Below are 23722 nucleotides of genomic sequence, written 5' to 3'. Positions count from 1 at the left end.
GTCCACAGCAGTGCTCGCGAATGATGGACACCACACTGAAAATTTGTAATCGTTTCTTTGGTGTTACAGCGTTATACGAACCGAGCAATCAACTCGGGAGCTATTTGGCAGTCAGAAATGTAACTAATTTGGTTTTAAAACTTGCTGGTTACAAACAAAAATTTTCCTTCAATCCGTTTATTTCTGCGATAGCAGCATTATTAAATAATGCTATCGTAAATACTTAATATTGAATTTTAAAATTTTTTGTTGCTTTCGGATCATCTTGTACTCTAGGCATATAAATACAATACAGTACTTTAATGTCAGTCAAATCAACATTTGTATGCCGTTATCTGTAAGATGCTCCTTCGTTTACTGGAACTGAAAAACTGTACTGTACGGTTATTCAAAAAGCTTACTTTTTCTGTCCACATAAAGAAGTCAATTTTCACCCATTTTTCAATTTCCGATCTAATCGATACTTTCATACACGTGTATTACCGATAACCGTACATTTTCAAGAGTTTGCAAAGAATTAGCCAATTTTAGCAATTAACGAACAATTAGGGAAAAATCTAAACACGGGGCAAACCCTTGCCCCTCTTTAGTCGTACTGTCTATATAAAAAGTTGTAACCCATCTTTCGATAAAATACTAAAAAATAAAAGAGCTCTGGTTACTCCTCCAACACTAAAGTTTAATAACATCTCCTAACAGATTGTGCCACATAATTTAAACTTTCGGCAAGTATCATAGTGTTTAAACTTAAATATACTTTTTTATGGAGATTTTGTCATAATTCAATCAAATTTTAAGTTTTTTATACTGTAGTATAATTGAAAATTATCGACTTCCTAATGGTCACTTAACCTCCTGTTAAGTATGAATATATAACATATATATTTTTTAAATTCAAACATTTTAAAGATTTCACATTTTATTGAACAATGAATTATGATAAATTTAAAAACACGAGATAAAAATTTAACAAATTAGTCAGCCATACGTAAATGTTTCGGTAAAACTTTTGATACAATCGAACACACCTCCGAACGACTGCCACTTAGAAACGTGGAAAAGGGCCATTGTTGGGAGTCTTATAAATCGAAGGAAAACTTAATTTATTACTTTTAACAAAGTAGAAAAAACACAAAAAATAAAATAAATTTGTACAAAAGTCCCTTCTCTGACGCGCAAAGAACTCCTAAAAATATACACACCGTACTGTATTGTACATCGATTCGTTATTACGAGCTACGAATTAAAATATGTAATTAAAAACGGGAGTGACGATCTCTTCCGCAGCAATTTAAAAAATTCTTCAAATTCTTCTTAAAAAGCATCTAGAACGTAGTCGTTCCTTAATGTTTCTTAAGAAAAACATATTTATTTTTGCATTTACAGCCAACTTTTACGCGGTTAATAAAATCATATAAAAGCCCGTAGCCTAATCTTATGAACAACGACTAATTTCATACGGCCAATTGTTATTTTGAAGGAGGCGGCCATCGTTCGCAGCTTAAGACTAAGATTTTAGTGGCCGGGCCGTTGTACGCATTTTTATGCGAGAAGAGGCGTTTATGGAAAAATCGTTTAGGGGTGGCCATTTCGTCAGTTCGACCGTATTTATTTTCGAACGGATTATTTTCTAGGCAAAGAGTCTTTTGCTTTTTCCCCTAGACTTTTTATCGTATTTCTTTTCTTTTTTCTCTGCTCCTTAATAACATTGCGCTGCCCTTTTATCGCCATTATCTTTTATCTTTGCTCTATCGACACTCGCTCTTTTTATCACCCGGTTGTTCTTTTGATATACGATCCCGGAAACAATCCGTAGGTCAGAAAAATAAAAAGTTATTGGAAACCCTCCATTACAAGAAAATACAATTTATTTAATAAACTACTACCAGGTGGAGTTAAAAATAAATTCAAAACTTTGATTTCGGAGTAATACTATTTCCAACTTTTATATTTTCGCAATTATAATTACTGAAATCGCCTGGCTTTTAAAGAAAATTTTATATTTTAGTTTTATTTTACGACGAATATAAAATTTGTTTTTATTTTAAACGAATTAAATTAGTTAATGAACGTTAAAGAAAGAAATACAAGTTTTATCATTAAATACGACGAAAGCGCCAAATATCGAAAGATACGTCGTAGTGTGTTTTATTTTTTCACGCGCGATAGGTGGTCTATAGTCTATGTGTTCCGGTCAAACCCGCCAACAACGGCTACCGACGGGAACGTAAAAAACGGACGTTGTTTCGAGGTTATTTCGGGCGCATTTTTGTTCAAATAATAATCAAATATCCACCGTTTAGAGTCGTCGTCGGAAGGTTGGACGGTATTTGATTTTTGGATAGCCACATACCTACAGTACTTGCCAAACAATTTGTCTTTTACTACGCTCGATTGATTTCTTTAGACCAGAGTTTTAAAAAAAAATTTAAAGCGCGCTCCTGTAACCTTATGAAAAATTCATTTTCTCGTAATTTAAGGTTAGGGCGTTCCACTTTTTCGCTCGTATTTTAGTATTGAATTCAGTTACGGCTTAAATAATTAGAAATACCATCCAGAAATCCTCCAAAATTCTTCTGCCGCCAAATTCGAATAAGTAGAAGATTAATTAATAGTTTTAAGACTGTAATACAGTACAATTTTTTTTATATAGAAATGTTCGGTTGTAAACTTCGTAACTTTATTTTTGTTACTAGTTAAATGTACGTAAACGAGTGAAGATGCCCCGAGGCTCGTACGTCTCGGGTTAAGAAACAGTTTTAGATTATATTATATATTGCGCGTAATATAATAATTTTAACTGTCTGATTATTGTATAAAATAATTAAACAAAAACCCAGTTAAGGTTTACGCGGTTTCGTTTTTATAATTTATAAAATACATTTTTTGATATTTAAAAAGGAAGGAATAAATTTAGAAATCTTTTAACAAACGCCTGTAACGATAAACGTTGTAAATTTTATTTTCATTTTTCAAAATATCCGTTTTTATGGCAAAAAGATGTTTATTTTTATCCAATTATCACTCTAAGAATTATTTTTCTTCATCAATTTTTCTCTTTTTTTTAATTGAATTTGTTTTATTTATTTTCTTTCCTTTCGACATTCGCATTTTAAGCATTTATACGATTTACGCTTTACGAATTAATTTAATTAGTTTTTACGGAATTTTTCTTCCTTTTTTCGAAATTATTACTTTACTTAATTAAATTCCGATTTGGAGAATTTTCTAATTTATAAAAACGAAAATAATTCTTATTATCAGATAAAATATTTACAAAAAAATAAAATTCTCGAGAATTTAGTTATGACGTATTTATCGTGTTTAGCGACATTTTAATTGCATTTTCGACGAAGAAAATAGCAGAAAAATTTGGTGAATGGCGTGACAACAAAAAAGCTAAAAAAGAAAAAAATTAAAATAAAATACACGCGAAAAGTATAGAATAATTGATTTTTAAATGGGGGAAATGAATTTTATCTAACAGAAACTTTAGCTGAAAGATATTATTCTTCTTTTAAACTAACGCGCAAATATAATGTATAAATGTAATAAATGTCTAATATAATACATATATAACGCAATAATGTATATAATGCAGGGATTTCCAATTTCTTTTTCTCGAATTGACTCCATTAGCGTGTTATCCTATGGGCAAAAAGGGGAATTGCCCGAAACCTCCGTCAATAGAGGTGCCCAAATCAATCTTTTATAAACTCGTTATCGTAGAAAGAGTATCGAAATTTAAATTTGGGCCGGGTCTACTTTGCCGGCGTGGCGCAGGCGCGGAGTGCGCCGGCAGGGAGCGGAGGTCGAGTTAAAAAAATGAACGAAGATATCGAGGAATTATCCAAAAATTCCCTGAGAAGAACACCGTACACGGGGCCCCCTAACATAAGTTTGCCCGGGCCTGGCCAAGCTATAACGCGCCAGACTGACCCCGTATAGAAAACATTCTTTTCCATCGACCCCCATAAGATTTTATATTATTTCCCAAGATTTTGCTTAATGTATCGAGTAAATTATTAAATCACTTAATACTTTTCCCACGTGATTATTAATATTCTTATATGAAAATTAACTGAAATGCTCGATAAGCATCCGAGTTTTCTATCGACCTCCGTTTGACCCTTGGAGTTACATTAACCCCTTTAAAATTTCGTGACCCCGTTGAGAATCCCTGATATAACGTATAAATACATAATATAATAAATGTAATATAAGTGTAACGCGTGTGTTTAACCTTTTCAGATATATAAAATAATCAACTGTCGACTGGCATTAATTCAAGTAGAAGTTATTCTTTGCTTTTGTGCTTCTCTACCAAGCAAATATTTACTTATTTTCTTATTTTTCGAGCGGCGAAACTCTCAAACCACGTAACAATTTATAAATCATATAAGAGAATCTTAGATCGATTTCGGTTTAAATCAATAAAACGTAATCTAAAATAAAGAAAAGAAAACAGAGTTAGCGGCTATTTTAATACTTTATAAATTAAATCATTTATTACAACTCCAACTTTATTATTATTATTTTTATTTTATAAATTCGATTATTTTAAGTTCAAGATGTGGCATTTAAGAGTTTGAAAACTTAACACTTTACTTTAGATTGAGTTCTCTCGGGCGGAAATCCATGAATTTTTAGGTAGTTTCGCTGTTTTTTCTTTAGTTTAGTGACTTCTCTGAAAGAAAAGTTAAGAAATTCGGTATTAATATAATTAAACAATTTTTATTAACGCGTATATATTGAATTACCGTCGAGTATTTCCAATAAAATATTTAAAAACAAAAATGTATTTTTAATAATTAATTCCTAATTGCATTTTCTCTAATTAGCGTCCTCTTATCTTATTTTATTACACATAATTTGAAGAGTTTCTGATAAAATTTTGAAAGAGTTAAGAAAATTTTCGGTTCTATAATTTTATTATAGGATCATAAATTATATTTATTATTATTAGGCTATATAATGAAATTATAGAATCAAACGATCAATACTTTAATTTTAAAATTCTATGAGAAGCGTGTTTTCTACATAATTATATAGGAAAATTGCTTGATATATGATTATATATATTGTATTATCATTTTACAAAAATAATATTTATTGTTTGTTTATTATTACGTAAATAAAACATAAAATGATGAAATTTTGCTAATGCCGTATCGATTACAGGATTTATTATCAAATGGATTAATAATTAAAATAGTTAAAACATTTAAACTCGATACTTAAATAAACTGCGCTAATATTAACGAGTTTAGATAGTAAATTACCTAATTAATATAATAATTATAAAAATTTAATTATTTAAACATGAAAATATCAATTGATAAAGGTCCACCGAAGCATGTGTTCTGTTTACATAATAAAAAGTAGCGCAGATCTGCCGTTAAAAATAACAAAGTCGGGCACCAAAAGCTATTTTATATTCGAATCAATATCTGGTGCATCGCTGTTTACAACTTGAAGGACTGTCTTTATATTATATTTGCTAGTCTACCATTAAAGATGATAGCTGTTACCTCGGCCACTACTCTCTTTTCAATACGTAAGCTTTCATATTATTTAATATTATTTTATAAGCAAAATATTACATTTTCATTAAAATTTTTAAATAATATAAATTTAGATTTTTTAAAAAATACATAAAAATAATTAGATAATAATTTTAATTTTGTAATTTAATTAGTACTTTACTATAGATGGCATTCGGTTAATTGAGCAAGGAAGGAAAAAATTAGAAATATTATTTTGCTGCAAAATTGTAGCCCTATAAATTTCCACTGTCGTCCGTCTGTCTGATGTCTGTTCTTAATCTCGAGAACAGAGTTAGATAGATGAAAGCCGAGGCCGGACACGGAAACCGTAGGGCGGGAGGCCCGATTAACTATATACGAACTTCCGATGTAAATCGGAAACGACGTTATTTCAATTCAAAAATTTTCCCCCGAAAGGAGTTAGGTAAATGACCGGCATAATTCTTTTGTTAACGGGAAAAGTATGATGTACAGGGGCAAGCGACTACAAATTTCAGGCGGAGAATATATATTTTAAATTAAATAAATTTAAAAAAATATGATTAAAAATTGCAGTCCGGTATTGTGACGATGTCGCAGTAAATAATTTCTCCTTGATATTATTTATATTGCGTGAATATAATATATAACGATGATAATATTCTATAGTCATTGAGTTAACAGTAAATTATGTAGTATTGTCAAACGTGTATATGTACTATACAGTGACGTATGTCATATACAGTGACGTTACCAGTGTCAATTATCCTTTCAAAAACTGTCAAACGTGATTGAAAATATAAAAAGATATGATTTTAAATTCGCTTAGTAATAAAAATCATTTAGTTTTTCGTCCATTTTTTATTATAAATTTTTCATTTTGAAGAAACGTAAAGGTTGACAGTGATAAATTTAAAGTTAAAACGGTCATTTCCAACGAAAATATTTTTAAAGTTACGAAAAATCGATCGGTAACTTTAACATTTTCGAAGAAACTTCTCCATCGAAGTGATGTAAACAGCTCGAGACAAAATAATAGAAACGTAGGATAGAAATGAAACATTAAACAGTTTACGTAGATACATTTAACTGTTGTAATTATATATAACTGTTTAATTTATTCCGTAAAGAATTAAGAATGAAAAAAATAAAATAAAAAATCACGTTAATGACGACAAAATCGCCGGCATTCTTTTGTGATAGATTAGTGCTGTTTCGGATCATAGGAGAAACGTCAAGCACGAATCCTCGCGCCTCCATTCGATCAAACCGCGAGTGTCGACCCTGTCATTTTCTATAATATTACTTCTCAATCTTTACTTTCTTTCCAAATTTATGTCGACTCGCATCAGCCATCAAAAATCCATTATAACACAGAACAATAATAAATGTTGAATATAAATGATCGAGAACGTCGATTAAAGATTCTTTTTAATAAATGTAATGCGGTCACTGGCGAAACAATGTAGACATTAACAAAATTAAAATAAATACATTCTTCTATTCATAAAAACTTGTATTTATATTAAATATCAAATAGATTCGAATTTTCAAATACGCTACATTCAGACCTTTCGAATATCGAGATAAACCGCGGCCATTTATCTTTTTGACACGACAAAAACCTAAAAAATCGTTAGAAAATTTATTATATATTTTAAATAATAAATTTTGACAAAAAATGGAAGATTTTTTGTATAAAAAATGCAATGGAATGAATAATTTGTAACAAATACTTTTGAGATGCGGGGAGCGAGTGGCTCTCTGAGAATAATGCGTTTACATTCTGTTTAGAAATTTAAACAGTATTATTATTTATTTTTTAAACATATTTAAAGAGTTTTACTTTAAGATTTTTGTAAGATTTTACTAAATTTTAATCAACAGAAACTTTACCTTAAGAAAACTGATGTGTTATAATTTCTAATTTTAAAGTTTATGAAAAAAATCAATAGAAAAGTTTCGTCTTGGCATTCAAAAAACATTAAGAAGCATTTTCGAAAACACTTAAACCGATTTATGAACCTATAAAGATGCAACATTACATATTTTTAATTGTCTTCGTCCGAAGTATAAACTTGACAGAGAAATAAATGTTACGACCAGACGAGAGAAATCTTTACCCCGAGCTAAACTGTATAATAATAATGTATTAAAATTTATGCAGTGGTTTTCTGAAAGGCCGAGACTTTTTCAAAATAAATTTCCTTCGCCAGTTTCAATATATTTAAAATGTAGAAATAATATATTACGGTTTATAATACGAGTAGCTCGTTTCCCCTTAATGTCCGCTTCTCTGTCAAATACAAACACTCGACAGGGAAACATCCGAAGGAGCTAATCTTGCAAAGCGGTTTTTAAAAAAAAATTTTAACGGATTATATTTTTATATTAATACAGAATTAATTAATTATAAAAATTAGGAATTGTCTTACTGAATTATATATATATTTTACAGTAAAGCTTATAGAAAGGAAAATATCAGGCTGTAAGATGTTGATTACTCTAAAATTTGGTAAAATAATTACAGAAAATTTCTCCTAGTAAAATGTTCTAAACCTAAATGAAATTAATTAATAACTGTCAAATTTTCAATAATATAATTACTAAATAATTTTAATAATTAAATGAGAATTATAATTCATTTATTATATTCACTTCGTGAATAAAATTACGTCTTAATATAGTTTTATCGGAAAATAATTCAGATTTAATTTAATCTTTTAAGAAATTACGTGTTTATTTACATTATTCCTTATTATATTTTGATGTTTATTAATCATTCATTATCGGGTTAATTAGCTCAGAGAGTAACCTTAATTAACCTTCCATTAATTTAATTTAATTGGCTGTTTAATTAATTACTTCGTCGTTGACTTATTTATCGACTTTTTAAGAAGTTAATCCAAAAATAATTCCTTAAAAGTAAAATTCAAAATATAAGATTTTACTTCATTTGAATTCGACTGAATAAAATGAAAGATGCAGACAAGTAAGGTATTTACATACCATTATTATGTAAATGAATTACATATTAATAATACATAAAATTATTATATTATATATTTTAAAATTCATATTTAAATTCAATCTTCGTAATTTACAAACTTTCTTACATTTATTAATGTTAATTTTATAAAAATTTAAATTTAAAAGTAATTTATATTTTACTGAAATATAAATAAATATACTTAAGAAATTTACTTATTAAAAGTTTAAATGGCACTGAAATTAGACATTACACATTTAAAATAATACATTTTTTTATAGACAGTGTTATTTTATTGGCGAATAAATTCATCAAATAAGGAAACATCAACGCATCTTTACTATTAAAGTAGCCTTAGAAGTTCCCGATAATATTCTTCTAGTCGAATGGATCTTAACCAAATTTTTAATTATAGATTTAGCCAGAAAAATAAAATATCGGCAGTTCTAAATTCCTATGTGTTAAATTTATAACTGTACAACTGTACACGCACGTATAACACATTCTACATAGAGACGTTTATAGAATTTTATTTGATAAATTCTAGATAAAATTTGAAGAATTTGAAGAATGTCATCGTACTGATATAATGAGAACGTTCGATAATAAAGTTTCTAATTTTATATTTTGCCTAAGAAACTTGTGATTTTTTATCAAAAGAAAAATCTCACTTGATTATCTGTCCAAGTTAAAATCATTAGTAGATTTAAAAAGCTCTTTGAATTAGATTTTTGAGATGATAAAATTGGACTTTTAACAAAGTTAAGTCAATTTGACAGAACTTTTAGTAAATAAAAACCACGCGTATAATACTTCTATGAGTAGATAAGATTCCATTTATTCCTTAATATCTACTTATATATTAAATGCATTGCAGCAAAGTACTTATCTATTAAATCTGCAGGATTTTTCCAATAAATTACACAAAAAGTTCTTAATGTCTTTAGCAAACTATCGATAAGGAACTCAACTTTCCATCGAGAAAAATCTCATTTTAGATATAGAAATTATATTATTTAATTATTTATACAAATTCTGAATGAGCCTTTAATGAGATCTTTATATATAAATAAATTATATAATATTCAAGATTTTATATAAAAGGATAAAGAATTTATAACTAAAATTCTATAGTCAATTACGTAGGGTTTAGGTGTATATTATTAACAACATTCTATGTAATATTTAATATTCATGAAACTTTCTATTATAATGAAAATATCGAAATTATTTCATAATGTACATGAAATATAAATACAATATTTAGTTTGCATAACATAATACATTACCAATATATTGTATTACATTAATTATACAATAGATCCACGCAAATAAATATTAATAAAATATCGTAAATATACACCCCACACGCATCTGTGTGGTTATTAATTAAAACATTAACTGTATGTATAATTAAAAGAATAATATATATCCGCGATTTGGTGGATAAAGTGCTAATGTCAATCGATGTATGGCACAATTTTCATGAAAATATTTTTAAATATTGACATAAGCATTGTTAGAGATCGTTATGTCCCCTCCTACTTACGATTTCAGACTCAGTTCTAGAATTCGTGTAGGCAAGATTTGACTTTGCCACTTCTTACACTAAGCCACAGATTTAGAAAATATTCTAATAAAGAATCTATTTATTTATTGCAACAGTAAATACGCTATTTTCTGTGTAGAACATCAAATACTTTGTATTTTTAATCGAATTGTAACAAATTGCATTTAATGCTAATTAATTTAATGTAAATAGTAACTGTTAACAGAAAATTGGGATTTTATTTGTATACAAAAGAGAAAATATTTTAAAGTATTCTTCATAATATATCTCGAAAGATTATACAATGGAACGGAAGTACTTCTCTGGTAAATATGTATCTTTTTTTTTAAATATTAAATATGGTACAGGATTGCCTTTATATTAAATATAACTGTATAATATTTTCTTTATTTAGATTATACGCTGACTATAATAATTAATGTACGAGTTTTCTTTTCATAATTCATGAAAGTGGACGCTGATGGCATCAAGATGCTCTTAAGGCCCGAGAGAATAGAAGATGCGGAATTTTTTGTCCGTGGCAGACGGATACGTTTAGGCCTATAATTTTGAAAATAACAGAGCAACCATTTTTAATATTATTCCTCGTAATTTTATTTATGATATACTCCGAAAATGTTTTATTATATTTTGCGGCACATTTTATTTCTTTGGAGAATGAAAAAATATGGTTTCTTCTAACGCAATACGTAACAAGATATAAATAACACAAGACGAAATAAAAATATGTCAACGTAAAATTACTACTTTAAGGAAAGTATTAAATAAAAATTGTATAATAAATAGTTGTATATGACACAAAAATATTTAGTTGCGTGTCGAATGTTTTTGAATTGAGTAGTAACGCAGAATATTTACTGCAAAATGAAAAATGCAATAGCAGGAAATAACAGCCGAATTTTAATTTTATCATACGATTTATCATCTTACTTATTCTATTTTAGACATCAATGATATGGTTATTTAATATAATCACTCGATACAACTTCGCTTATAGTAAACTTGCTTCTAAACAGTGGCGCGTTATCCTACGGGCAAAAAAGGGCAATTGCCTGGAACCATCATCAACAGGGGCCCAAACCAATCTTTTACAAAAAAATATTTCCCTAAAATATTCCCTCGAAAAAAACACGGGCCCCCTAATTCAAATTTGCCTGGGCAGCGTGGAGCTATAACGCGCCGCTGCTTCTAAAATACGAATTTTGTAAATATTTATAGATTTAATATACATTATAGGTCATATTTCAGTTAAAAATTAAGATTTGCACAGTTATTTTTCCCATTTCAGTCATTTTAAGTCCTTCCATCGCAATTATAAACGAGAAAAATAGCTGGAACAACTTTCTTTCTTCTATCTTTCATCACTTAAAGTGGAAATTCGTAATATTTCTAGTGGAAAACCGCACAGGTATATTTGCAGAAAATTTATATTAAATTGGAAAAACTTTAAACTCGCTTTAAGGTTTAAAAAATATTTCTAAAATCAATATTACAGATATTAAGGAAGAAATCATCGTCCAGCTTCACGACAGCCATAAATCCTCAGTTGTGATATCTGTGGCGAGAGAGGGATTAGTACAGGTGCCAACGTCTCTCGACTTTTTATACGAAGAAGAAAAAAGCATTAAAGCTGTGGTCGACGTTAATTTAGGAACTTTTAAGACATTTTTACGTAAGGTAAACATTTTTAACCTCGATAAAAATAATTTTATTTGTGGAATTTTAAGCGTAATTTCTAAATATTTCAGATAAATAAACATCCGATGCTGTGGTCTTCGGATTCTTACTGGTTAATAAAATCGGAAAATTTATGGTTTCTGAAGGACAGGAATTTTTCTAATTTGATAAATAAAGAGATAAATATTGCCTTTACGGTATTTAATAACACGAAAGAGACTTTTCTTATTTACTCGTTGAACTGCGAAGAAAACGTTGGACCGTTATCGTTTAATGTTATCGACTGGAACAAGAATGCATCCAACGAAAAGTCAATATTTTACAAAAAGCCTAGATATGTTAAGGATTTGAAAGGCAAAAAGTTCAAATTTGCTTTAGAGAAGGTTAGTATGCTTTGCCAAACTTATCTATTGAATTATGCATTGGATGGGCTGTTTTTCATGAAGTCGTTTTTCAGCATTTTCCTTTTTATTTGCCTCCCAAAAACATAAAATTCCCTAAACCAAGTGGAATTGATATTTATCTTTTGGATATTTTAAGTCGCCGTTTGAATTTTAGGTGAGTTTCCCGAAAAGCATTTTCTTAACCAGCTAATTAATTTATTTATTTATTTTAATACACATTAGGAAATGCCTTACAGACAAAGGATTTAAAAATTTACAGAAATTTAAGAATACAAAATGACGTTTAAATGTATTTTGTAAACGTCATTTAAAATTCATAATCCCCCGTTTCTTCGTAAAAATAAAACGAATGCAACACGTGTGTTGTATTTAATTTTATTAATATTTTAAATCTTATTTTCCAGTTACGATATTGTTAGACCGGCCGATAAAAAATGGGGATCTAAACACAACGGAACTTGGAATGGAATGATTGGTATGATAGAGAAACAGGTTTGTTTAAACGATAAAAATGCTGTTTTCGATTCGTTTCACGTAACTTATTATAAGTTTATGATGTTATGTTGTTGATAGGAAGTGCGGGGAGCATTAGGAGGCATGTCTGTAATTGCTAGTAGGGTGGAAGTGGCGGATTTTAGTAAATCCTACGCCTTCGATCGAATCGCTTTTGTGATTCGATCACCAGAAGAAACAAGTCGTAAATGGGTTATTTTTCGTCCTTTCACTTGGGATGTAAGTAATATGCCTTAACACGCCGTAAACATATTTCGTGTAACTTTTATATTTGCCATGATACGACTATCTTGCAGTGGCGCGTTATAGCTTTACGGGGCCCGGGCAAATTTGAATTCGGGGGTCCCGTGTACAGTATAGTATTGACTTTATACATTTTTCTTCTGGAAATTTTTTTGAGGAAATATTTTCTTACAAAAGATTGATTTGGGGTCTCAGGCAATTGTCCTTTTTGCCCATAGGATAACGCGCCATTGCTATCTCGAGGGAATAAATACCCAGTCTAGCTTACTATTTGTACAAATAAATAAATGTATATTCAATTTTTCATTGATTAATTTAGTACATTGGCTTCATTCGGAGAATTGTTCGCAGATAAAAGAATTGAAACGAACAAATCAGGGCATTGAACTAGAACGAGACGTAGAGCACTTCATTGAAGTATACTCACAAAGGATGTGACAGAAATAGAATATGAAATTATTGAAATAAAAATCATTTGTGGAAACGATATAATCTGCTTATTTTACTAGTGTACACATCTTCGTCTCATAGCAAATCAGAATTTTCTCTAGTGCATCTCTCGAGAATGCCAAACTCATAACGTCTATTCAAACAGGCGATATCTTTTATTCATGTCACAGCTCACTAAGTGAAGTGACTGAATCAGCTGTTTTCAATTCGCATTTTCTCATGTACATATCATTAAGTGAGAGATTGGACGTCTTAGCAGAAGTAAAGTACCATTCATTTTCACTAGCTTTAATGTCAGGGCAAGGAATGGTTAGCTTATAAATTGATGACTCTGTATTGTTCAGAAGATTAGTTTCTGTTTTCTGAGCTACGCAAACTTAATGTACGTTCTGGAGTATCATTTACCATATTTAATACAGAATTAAAGCGGGCACGGTTCTAAATCTAAAATGGTACTAAAAAATAATAATAAAGATGCTTAGAATATTAAAAACTAAATAATCCAGTTTTTTCTTGTATTAAACGTAAACGTTAATTTACTTTGTTTAAAAGTGAATTAAGCACTGTATTTGTTCTAATTCTACTAATTTAACATTTAAATTTAATTAAAGATTTATTACATTGTTATTACATTAGACTATTTTCTTCTTTCGTTAATTGTAATTAGATTTAAAACGTAATAATATATTTTTAGGTGTGGTTAGCTGTAACAATAGCAATTTTAGTAGTGGCAATTTGTTTGTTCGTAATAGAAAACATCATTTGGCATTCGGCAGAAATTTATAAGAGCAGATACGACGTGAAATTGAAAAATCTGAAAATAGTTAAAGCCATTCTGCTAATTTACAAATCCGTAGTATATCAAGGTAAATTTAATAATTTATAAGTTTATAAAACACTTAATATATTTACCATTTAATTGATGTTTAAATTCTTGCAGATTGCTACGATCCAACGAGCAATTCCGGAAGGGTTCTAATTGTTTTTTGGTGGATATTTGTCATTACACTAATAGCTGGATACTCTGGAACTCTAGTCTCTTTTATGGCAAATCCCGGAAGAGAAACCCCAGTAGATACAATATCCAAGCTGGTATCAGTCCTTAAATCTGGGCAGTTTTCTTGTGGGACCATTAGTGATTCAGCTAGTCATGAGATTTTTCGAGTTAGTTACTTTGTTTTCATTTAACTTTTAAAACATTTCGAATTAGAATTGTCAAGCTTTTTCTTTTCAAATTCCGATCGACGATTTAAAAAGTTTCACCACGCAAATGAGGATGTAAATTATATTTTACTACATACTTAAGCGTGTTATTGCTTAATTGGAAAACTCTTTTAATCCTTAATCGATTCTTGGCTCGAAAATAATGACTTTGCAGAGAAAATTTATTATTTTTATATTGCTTTTTTGAGACGTTTTTCAAATTTTTATATTGTTTAATACGTTCATTACACTTTTTTATTTTTAATTTGCTATTTTACTTCAATAAAATTTTTTAAAAATTNAAAAAAATAAAATTCTCGAGAATTTAGTTATGACGTATTTATCGTGTTTAGCGACATTTTAATTGCATTTTCGACGAAGAAAATAGCAGAAAAATTTGGTGAATGGCGTGACAACAAAAAAGCTAAAAAAGAAAAAAATTAAAATAAAATACACGCGAAAAGTATAGAATAATTGATTTTTAAATGGGGGAAATGAATTTTATCTAACAGAAACTTTAGCTGAAAGATATTATTCTTCTTTTAAACTAACGCGCAAATATAATGTATAAATGTAATAAATGTCTAATATAATACATATATAACGCAATAATGTATATAATGCAGGGATTTCCAATTTCTTTTTCTCGAATTGACTCCATTAGCGTGTTATCCTATGGGCAAAAAGGGGAATTGCCCGAAACCTCCGTCAATAGAGGTGCCCAAATCAATCTTTTATAAACTCGTTATCGTAGAAAGAGTATCGAAATTTAAATTTGGGCCGGGTCTACTTTGCCGGCGTGGCGCAGGCGCGGAGTGCGCCGGCAGGGAGCGGAGGTCGAGTTAAAAAAATGAACGAAGATATCGAGGAATTATCCAAAAATTCCCTGAGAAGAACACCGTACACGGGGCCCCCTAACTTAAGTTTGCCCGGGCCTGGCCAAGCTATAACGCGCCAGACTGACCCCGTATAGAAAACATTCTTTTCCATCGACCCCCATAAGATTTTATATTATTTCCCAAGATTTTGCTTAATGTATCGAGTAAATTATTAAATCACTTAATACTTTTCCCACGTGATTATTAATATTCTTATATGAAAATTAACTGAAATGCTCGATAAGCATCCGAGTTTTCTATCGACCTCCGTTTGACCCTTGGAGTTACATTAACCCCTTTAAAATTTCGTGACCCCGTTGAGAATCCCTGATATAACGTATAAATACATAATATAATAAATGTAATATAAGTGTAACGCGTGTGTTTAACCTTTTCAGATATATAAAATAATCAACTGTCGACTGGCATTAATTCAAGTAGAAGTTATTCTTTGCTTTTGTGCTTCTCTACCAAGCAAATATTTACTTATTTTCTTATTTTTCGAGCGGCGAAACTCTCAAACCACGTAACAATTTATAAATCATATAAGAGAATCTTAGATCGATTTCGGTTTAAATCAATAAAACGTAATCTAAAATAAAGAAAAGAAAACAGAGTTAGCGGCTATTTTAATACTTTATAAATTAAATCATTTATTACAACTCCAACTTTATTATTATTATTTTTATTTTATAAATTCGATTATTTTAAGTTCAAGATGTGGCATTTAAGAGTTTGAAAACTTAACACTTTACTTTAGATTGAGTTCTCTCGGGCGGAAATCCATGAATTTTTAGGTAGTTTCGCTGTTTTTTCTTTAGTTTAGTGACTTCTCTGAAAGAAAAGTTAAGAAATTCGGTATTAATATAATTAAACAATTTTTATTAACGCGTATATATTGAATTACCGTCGAGTATTTCCAATAAAATATTTAAAAACAAAAATGTATTTTTAATAATTAATTCCTAATTGCATTTTCTCTAATTAGCGTCCTCTTATCTTATTTTATTACACATAATTTGAAGAGTTTCTGATAAAATTTTGAAAGAGTTAAGAAAATTTTCGGTNGAGAAAATATAAAACTCTTATCAAAAATGTTCAAATAGAATTTTTATTTCAAAATTAGCATTTGAAATGTAAGGGATGATTTAAAACTACTGTACAGTACGTCAGTATACCAATAAATAATAAAACAGACAAACTATAGGCCTATTTTAAATTAAAAAAAATGTTTTTGCTTATAAATTCGTAAAATGAAATTGGTATAATCTCCCGATAAAATATTAAAATGTTTTTTAAACGATACATTATCATTTACAACTGGTCTGGCATTATAAACAAGAGGTGTATTGTTGCGCTCGGTTTCTATACACAAAGAAAGAAGTAATCAAATATGATCAGTGTCAAAACTAATATATACATTTGCAAGAAACAATTTTCCTTATTTGGAATTCGGATCATCTGCATCTTCCCGTTTCCGTGGTAACAATCATCTGACCAATCGCGCACGCGCAAACGACAACTTACGGTTACCATAACGACGAGAGGCCGTCCTTGAACTAGAATCGTCCGCCTGATTTTCGAAAACAGCAAAGGGCTAACCGAAAAGGAATCCGTTTCTGACGATTTAATGTCAGCGTTTCATTAAGGAAAGAGATTTTTATTTTATAAATTGACTTTACGGTGATTGTTAGAAATGGCTGCTGTTCATCCGCAACAACCCCAAGAACCATTGCCACCTGGATGGGAATGTCGGTTCGATCCTCGCACAGGAAGATAGTAAGAAAGCAATTATCTTTAACTTAATATCATTACTTTTATACTCCACTTTCTTTTTAACAATGTTTAGCCCTTGTCTTCCCCGTACAATATTTGTGTGTGCAGCAAAACCTGTGTAAACCGCAATGGCGCGGTACCCAATGTTTTTGTCCGCTCTGCCAGGTTTTTTTAACTTACAAAATCCAAGAATTTTTTAAAGTTAGAAAATCGCTCCATCCAAAAAACGGATTTTTTTCCTTTTTAAACAGGTTTTACTATATAACATTATTAACACGCTTTTATCCTGATGTCGATATATATTTTTTAAAGCGTGTTTATATTTTTCAATAGTGGTTTGAGTAAAATACATCTGGTGAAAATTTTCTTACATTTATAATGGAGAGGAGAACTGGGAAACTAATTACAGGACCATGAAAAGTTGCAAATGGATATTACCAATTATAGAGCTTTAGAAACAATAGAGAAAAATCTTTAAAAAGCTATAGCTTTTAATGTAATTGATTTAAAAAATATATTAGTAGACTAATGCTGTAGATATGGTAACTTCATCAGTATCCATCAATGACAGATCTATAATGACTAAGATTAAAATCTTGCAAGACATGACTTCAATCACCAATCCATTTAATCCTGTTATTAAGTTACCAATATAATCTTTTTGCAACATAATGGTTTGATAAATCAAATTAAAAAAAATCATCTTTTATTGATGAAAGAAAATTTAAAATTGAATCTTTATTAAATATTTTTAATTGACTGATTTTCTTCTTCTTATCTTTGTAAAAATCAACCGGAAACAGTTTTTATCGTTAAAATAATGATAAATTGAAGTACCGGTACTTTTTAAGTTTTAGAAAATCTCCGATTTAATTTTTGAGTAGTTAATAATTGAAATATAATTTCCCGTTAATCGTATTTACTTGTGTAAATTTATTGAAGTGTCTATTAAAAATATATATATTCAAAAGATTGATATAATATTTGAAAATTATTGTAAATATAACTAAACAAGATGATACTGATAATGCAAACTTCCAATCATTGTAGCTAAATTCATTTCCAAATTAATGAAACAAGAAAGCTGATTCCAAAATTATAATATTTACATTTATTAAAAATGCCATAAACTAAACTAAACTTCAATCATATTTAAAATCAGATTTGTTATGTGCTCATTTGCAATAATAATTTTAAATATCTTCACTAAAGCTATATAAAATGTGAATATGATTTAAATATGTAGGCATGAGATTTATATCTACTTAAATAATGTGTTTGAAATATATTTTTTAAATAGAAGAAATTCACAGTAGCAATTTATCATATGACAAATTACAACTGATAATTTGTCATTTGAATACATTATATGAGTATCATTATCATATTATTTCTGTCACTCTGACTCCAAAATGCTATTTTAACTGATTATGATAAGTGAATAGATGATTTTTTTATATACTATTTACCAAATAATTTGGTAACTGTTTACAGACTTACAGTTGATTTTTCTATTAAATAAAATAAAAAATAAACTGGTCCTACTACAATATTTGTTTTAATTCTATCTGTATTTCAGCTTTGGTCTGTAATCATTTTGGCAAATATAAAGCACAGATTAATTAAAATGAAACTTATTTAATAAAAGTTAGAATGTTTCTTTGTCTATAAATTTTTAGGAACTTTTAAGACATTTTTACGTAAGGTAAACATTTTTAACCTCGATAAAAATAATTTTATTTGTGGAATTTTAAGCGTAATTTCTAAATATTTCAGATAAATAAACATCCGATGCTGTGGTCTTCGGATTCTTACTGGTTAATAAAATCGGAAAATTTATGGTTTCTGAAGGACAGGAATTTTTCTAATTTGATAAATAAAGAGATAAATATTGCCTTTACGGTATTTAATAACACGAAAGAGACTTTTCTTATTTACTCGTTGAACTGCGAAGAAAACGTTGGACCGTTATCGTTTAATGTTATCGACTGGAACAAGAATGCATCCAACGAAAAGTCAATATTTTACAAAAAGCCTAGATATGTTAAGGATTTGAAAGGCAAAAAGTTCAAATTTGCTTTAGAGAAGGTTAGTATGCTTTGCCAAACTTATCTATTGAATTATGCATTGGATGGGCTGTTTTTCATGAAGTCGTTTTTCAGCATTTTCCTTTTTATTTGCCTCCCAAAAACATAAAATTCCCTAAACCAAGTGGAATTGATATTTATCTTTTGGATATTTTAAGTCGCCGTTTGAATTTTAGGTGAGTTTCCCGAAAAGCATTTTCTTAACCAGCTAATTAATTAATTTATTTATTTTAATACACATTAGGAAATGCCTTACAGACAAAGGATTTAAAAATTTACAGAAATTTAAGAATACAAAATGACGTTTAAATGTATTTTGTAAACGTCATTTAAAATTCATAATCCCCCGTTTCTTCGTAAAAATAAAACGAATGCAACACGTGTGTTGTATTTAATTTTATTAATATTTTAAATCTTATTTTCCAGTTACGATATTGTTAGACCGGCCGATAAAAAATGGGGATCTAAACACAACGGAACTTGGAATGGAATGATTGGTATGATAGAGAAACAGGTTTGTTTAAACGATAAAAATGCTGTTTTCGATTCGTTTCACGTAACTTATTATAAGTTTATGATGTTATGTTGTTGATAGGAAGTGCGGGGAGCATTAGGAGGCATGTCTGTAATTGCTAGTAGGGTGGAAGTGGCGGATTTTAGTAAATCCTACGCCTTCGATCGAATCGCTTTTGTGATTCGATCACCAGAAGAAACAAGTCGTAAATGGGTTATTTTTCGTCCTTTCACTTGGGATGTAAGTAATATGCCTTANTGAATTTATGTAAAATGAAACTATATATAAAAATGTTAGAAATAATTCCAAATTTATATTTTAAGAAACTAGTTCATCTTTCAGGTAATCAAAATTTAATGTAATTCTTTATTTTTATCTTTATAAAATTGAAATTGAGAAATTAATAAAATCAGAATTTTGTGTCAAATAACTGATTACATAGATTAGTTTTTACATTTAATAATAATAATTTATTATAATTATTTACTTTTTATCCTATATTGTATTAAATCTTCTTAATAGCTATATGTAATTTCCTATAAATTTTAAGGAATGTGTGATAAGTCTTTAAATTTATATAAATTACATGTAGCTATTAAGAAGATTTAATAATAATTGAATTGCATTATCTGAAATGGTAATTATGAAATTAAAGACTTTAAAGAAGTAAAATTAAGAATTTTATATAAGCAAAAAATAAAAAATATCTTTGCATTAAGAATAAAAATTAGTGTTAGTAGATATTTTCAGATATATATACATTTATGTTAGTTTTTATTTTTGTATTTACATTTTTTGTGGCTCCTAGTCAGTCTTAGTTATTAAACATTAAAAGTTTCATAATAAAATATTTAAATGTTGTAGGAATCTTACTCGTTTATTGTTAATGTATGATATATAATGTTTGATGATGATAAACTGATAACAGCAGAGATTAACATTAAAATCTGAATAACTTCAGAAACAAATTGTTTTTTGCATAAAACTATAGCTAAATTAATTTTTCTACACTTTACAAAAAGTACATAACCTATATTTTAATCTGTTAAAATTAACACAAATATAAAATATTTAATATANTTTTTTAAATTGAAAACCTTATTTAAAAGCATTAAAATAAACACTTTTTACTGAAAAAGTATTCATTATAACGCTTTAAAAATGAATTTCGTTGAATGTATATAGTATTATTACGTGCAAGTATATGAGATAATTAGTTGTAGAAGAAAATTTTAACGCATTTAACACGAATTAAATATTTGTAGACGAGCCCTTCGGAAGTATTTAAGATAATTTTAAGGAGCATGGAATCTAAACGATCAAATTTCGTAAACCACGACAGTGAAGGTTTGGAGAAATGCAAAAATGAAAACTATGCATATATTGCTGGCGAGTTAACTACAGAAGCGGACATCGAAGAGAAAGGAATGTTCCTTTTTTCTCGAGATAGTTTCCAATTCTTTGGCTATGGCATTGCCTTCGCTCGGAGTTTCTGGTACAGAAACGACTTCGATCGAATGTTAGTATTCATTCATTTTGCTCTCACGCAATGTTATGTTTGCGTGCTAATTTAGACTGTATAATAATATCTTACGATTATTTTCATTTAATATTTCTCCTTTTTTATTGTTTACTCGATACGTAATTTAATCTTAATTTAAAAATAATTGAAATAAAAGTCCAGTCGATCGGATAATTATAATTTGTCCATACGCGCTTACAGTTATTGATAATTTTATTTTAAAATATTTAATTTTATAAATTAGGAAATTATTTACTAATACTATAGAACTACTTTTAACATAATATAATAAATGATAAATTGTAATAACTTTTATATATTAAATTATATATAAATATATGAAACAGGAGATTTTGTCTATTGAGCAGTAGCAGATTATGTTCCTTTCGGGCCCCAGACGCAATTTTCTTATAAGATCCTTTATATAAAAGTATTTTTTATATTAAAAAGACAACGAAATCCTTAAATAATAAGTTTTTTCTTTATAATGTACACTTTTTAAACTATAACCAGGTATATTATCTTTTTGCTTTGTAATTTTTGAGGGCCCTCGCGGTGACCGGAGCCTACGCGTGCGCTAGTAATTCGCCACTGCTATTAAGTAAATTTATAACCATAATTTATTAATTATTTAGTTTAAAGTATCTTATATATATGTATGTATGTATTTTATTACAAATATATCATGTATGTATTTTTTATAGTATAATGCGTTTGAGATATACGGGCATCATCGATCGTAAAATTCAGAAATATATCGAAGAGCAGCAAAAATACTTACCAGAAACACTGGAAGAAAGAATTTTGACTATGTATGACTTACAAGGAGCATTTTTTGTTTTATTGATCGGTTTATTAATATCTATCGCCGTATTTATTATAGAGTTAGTCCCGTATATAATGAAAAAAATCAAGAATTAAGTTTAAACTTAATTAAAATATAATGTAGAAATTTAAAAATGTCTCGTAATATTTACACAGAAAAGTTAAAGTACTTTTCAGCTTAAAGTGATACAAACATTTATTTTACTTAATTCATTTCGTTAGATATTGTAATTAGAAGGAAGATGAATATGATGATTTATTCTATTCAATATTGACCAATAAATATGTAACGTATCTATCCATAAAAGCGTAAAATTTAGGTTGTTATTCTTTTTTCTGAGTCAATATTAGCCTGTTGGGCGGAATCTATGTTATTCATATGCTGGCAAAGTTCGCAGCTGACTTATTGAATAATTGATTATTTAGTTCCAAAAGTGCTTATTTCATATACATATATCTTTTTATTTTTACGTTGGAAGTCTATTGATAAAAAAGATNTGTATGTATTTTTTATAGTATAATGCGTTTGAGATATACGGGCATCATCGATCGTAAAATTCAGAAATATATCGAAGAGCAGCAAAAATACTTACCAGAAACACTGGAAGAAAGAATTTTGACTATGTATGACTTACAAGGAGCATTTTTTGTTTTATTGATCGGTTTATTAATATCTATCGCCGTATTTATTATAGAGTTAGTCCCGTATATAATGAAAAAAATCAAGAATTAAGTTTAAACTTAATTAAAATATAATGTAGAAATTTAAAAATGTCTCGTAATATTTACACAGAAAAGTTAAAGTACTTTTCAGCTTAAAGTGATACAAACATTTATTTTACTTAATTCATTTCGTTAGATATTGTAATTAGAAGGAAGATGAATATGATGATTTATTCTATTCAATATTGACCAATAAATATGTAACGTATCTATCCATAAAAGCGTAAAATTTAGGTTGTTATTCTTTTTTCTGAGTCAATATTAGCCTGTTGGGCGGAATCTATGTTATTCATATGCTGGCAAAGTTCGCAGCTGACTTATTGAATAATTGATTATTTAGTTCCAAAAGTGCTTATTTCATATACATATATCTTTTTATTTTTACGTTGGAAGTCTATTGATAAAAAAGATAAAGAGATAAAATCGAGATAAAATTTAACGGATTGCATTGAAAATATTCAAAGAGTCTATAATTAAATTGTACAATACATATACTTTAAATAAGCTTAGTACATGGTATGGTTTCCAAATAAAATTTATGCAAAGATATGTTACAATTTGAATCAATGTATTATTATAATGCACATTTATTTATTTTATTTTTCGTTAAATTTAAATATTCTTTCAAATTATTTTAAATTAGCAAAAATTTATAAATGTATTCTCTCTATTCTGTGTAAAGTTTATTTCAAATAAGCTGTAATTTTTAAGAATTTAAAACCTTTATTTATAAAAGTCTGTACTTATTTAATTATAATTGAATAAGTCATTAAAAAGCTATTAAATATTGTATCACATATGTGTAAACATTATTTATATAAGC

General features: G+C 28.4%; 1 protein-coding gene across 1 annotated transcript; it reads left to right on the top strand.

Moving 5' to 3' along the window:
• The first annotated feature begins 5464 nt into the window (after positions 1–5464).
• Positions 5465–22116, top strand: LOC111632512. The gene is made up of 15 exons (XM_023376946.1): positions 5465–5557; positions 11373–11492; positions 11580–11761; positions 11833–12144; positions 12219–12319; positions 12570–12657; positions 12739–12897; positions 14066–14237; positions 14312–14535; positions 18913–18933; positions 19005–19316; positions 19391–19491; positions 19742–19829; positions 19911–20069; positions 22056–22116. The coding sequence occupies exons 1-15, from the start codon at positions 5518–5520 to the stop codon at positions 22092–22094; spliced, it is 2118 nt and encodes a 705-aa protein (XP_023232714.1). The 5' UTR covers positions 5465–5517; the 3' UTR covers positions 22095–22116.
• The last annotated feature ends 1606 nt before the right edge of the window (positions 22117–23722 follow it).

Source organism: Centruroides sculpturatus, unplaced genomic scaffold, assembly GCF_000671375.1.
Source record: "Centruroides sculpturatus isolate CEXI.00-Female unplaced genomic scaffold, Cexi_2.0 scaffold612, whole genome shotgun sequence".
In the NCBI taxonomy this organism is placed as follows: Eukaryota; Metazoa; Arthropoda; class Arachnida; order Scorpiones; family Buthidae; genus Centruroides; species Centruroides sculpturatus.
This window is presented reverse-complemented; position numbering and strand designations above follow the sequence as displayed.

Excerpts from the sequence above, each read along its gene's own strand:
- LOC111632512 (XM_023376946.1), top strand. The coding sequence starts at position 5,518 with ATGATAGCTGTTACCTCGGCCACTACTCTCTTTTCAATAC. Across the intron at positions 11,762-11,832 it reads TTAAGACATTTTTACGTAAG|ATAAATAAACATCCGATGCT; the intron begins GTAAACATTTTT and ends TAAATATTTCAG. Across the intron at positions 14,238-14,311 it reads CAAATCCGTAGTATATCAAG|ATTGCTACGATCCAACGAGC; the intron begins GTAAATTTAATA and ends AAATTCTTGCAG.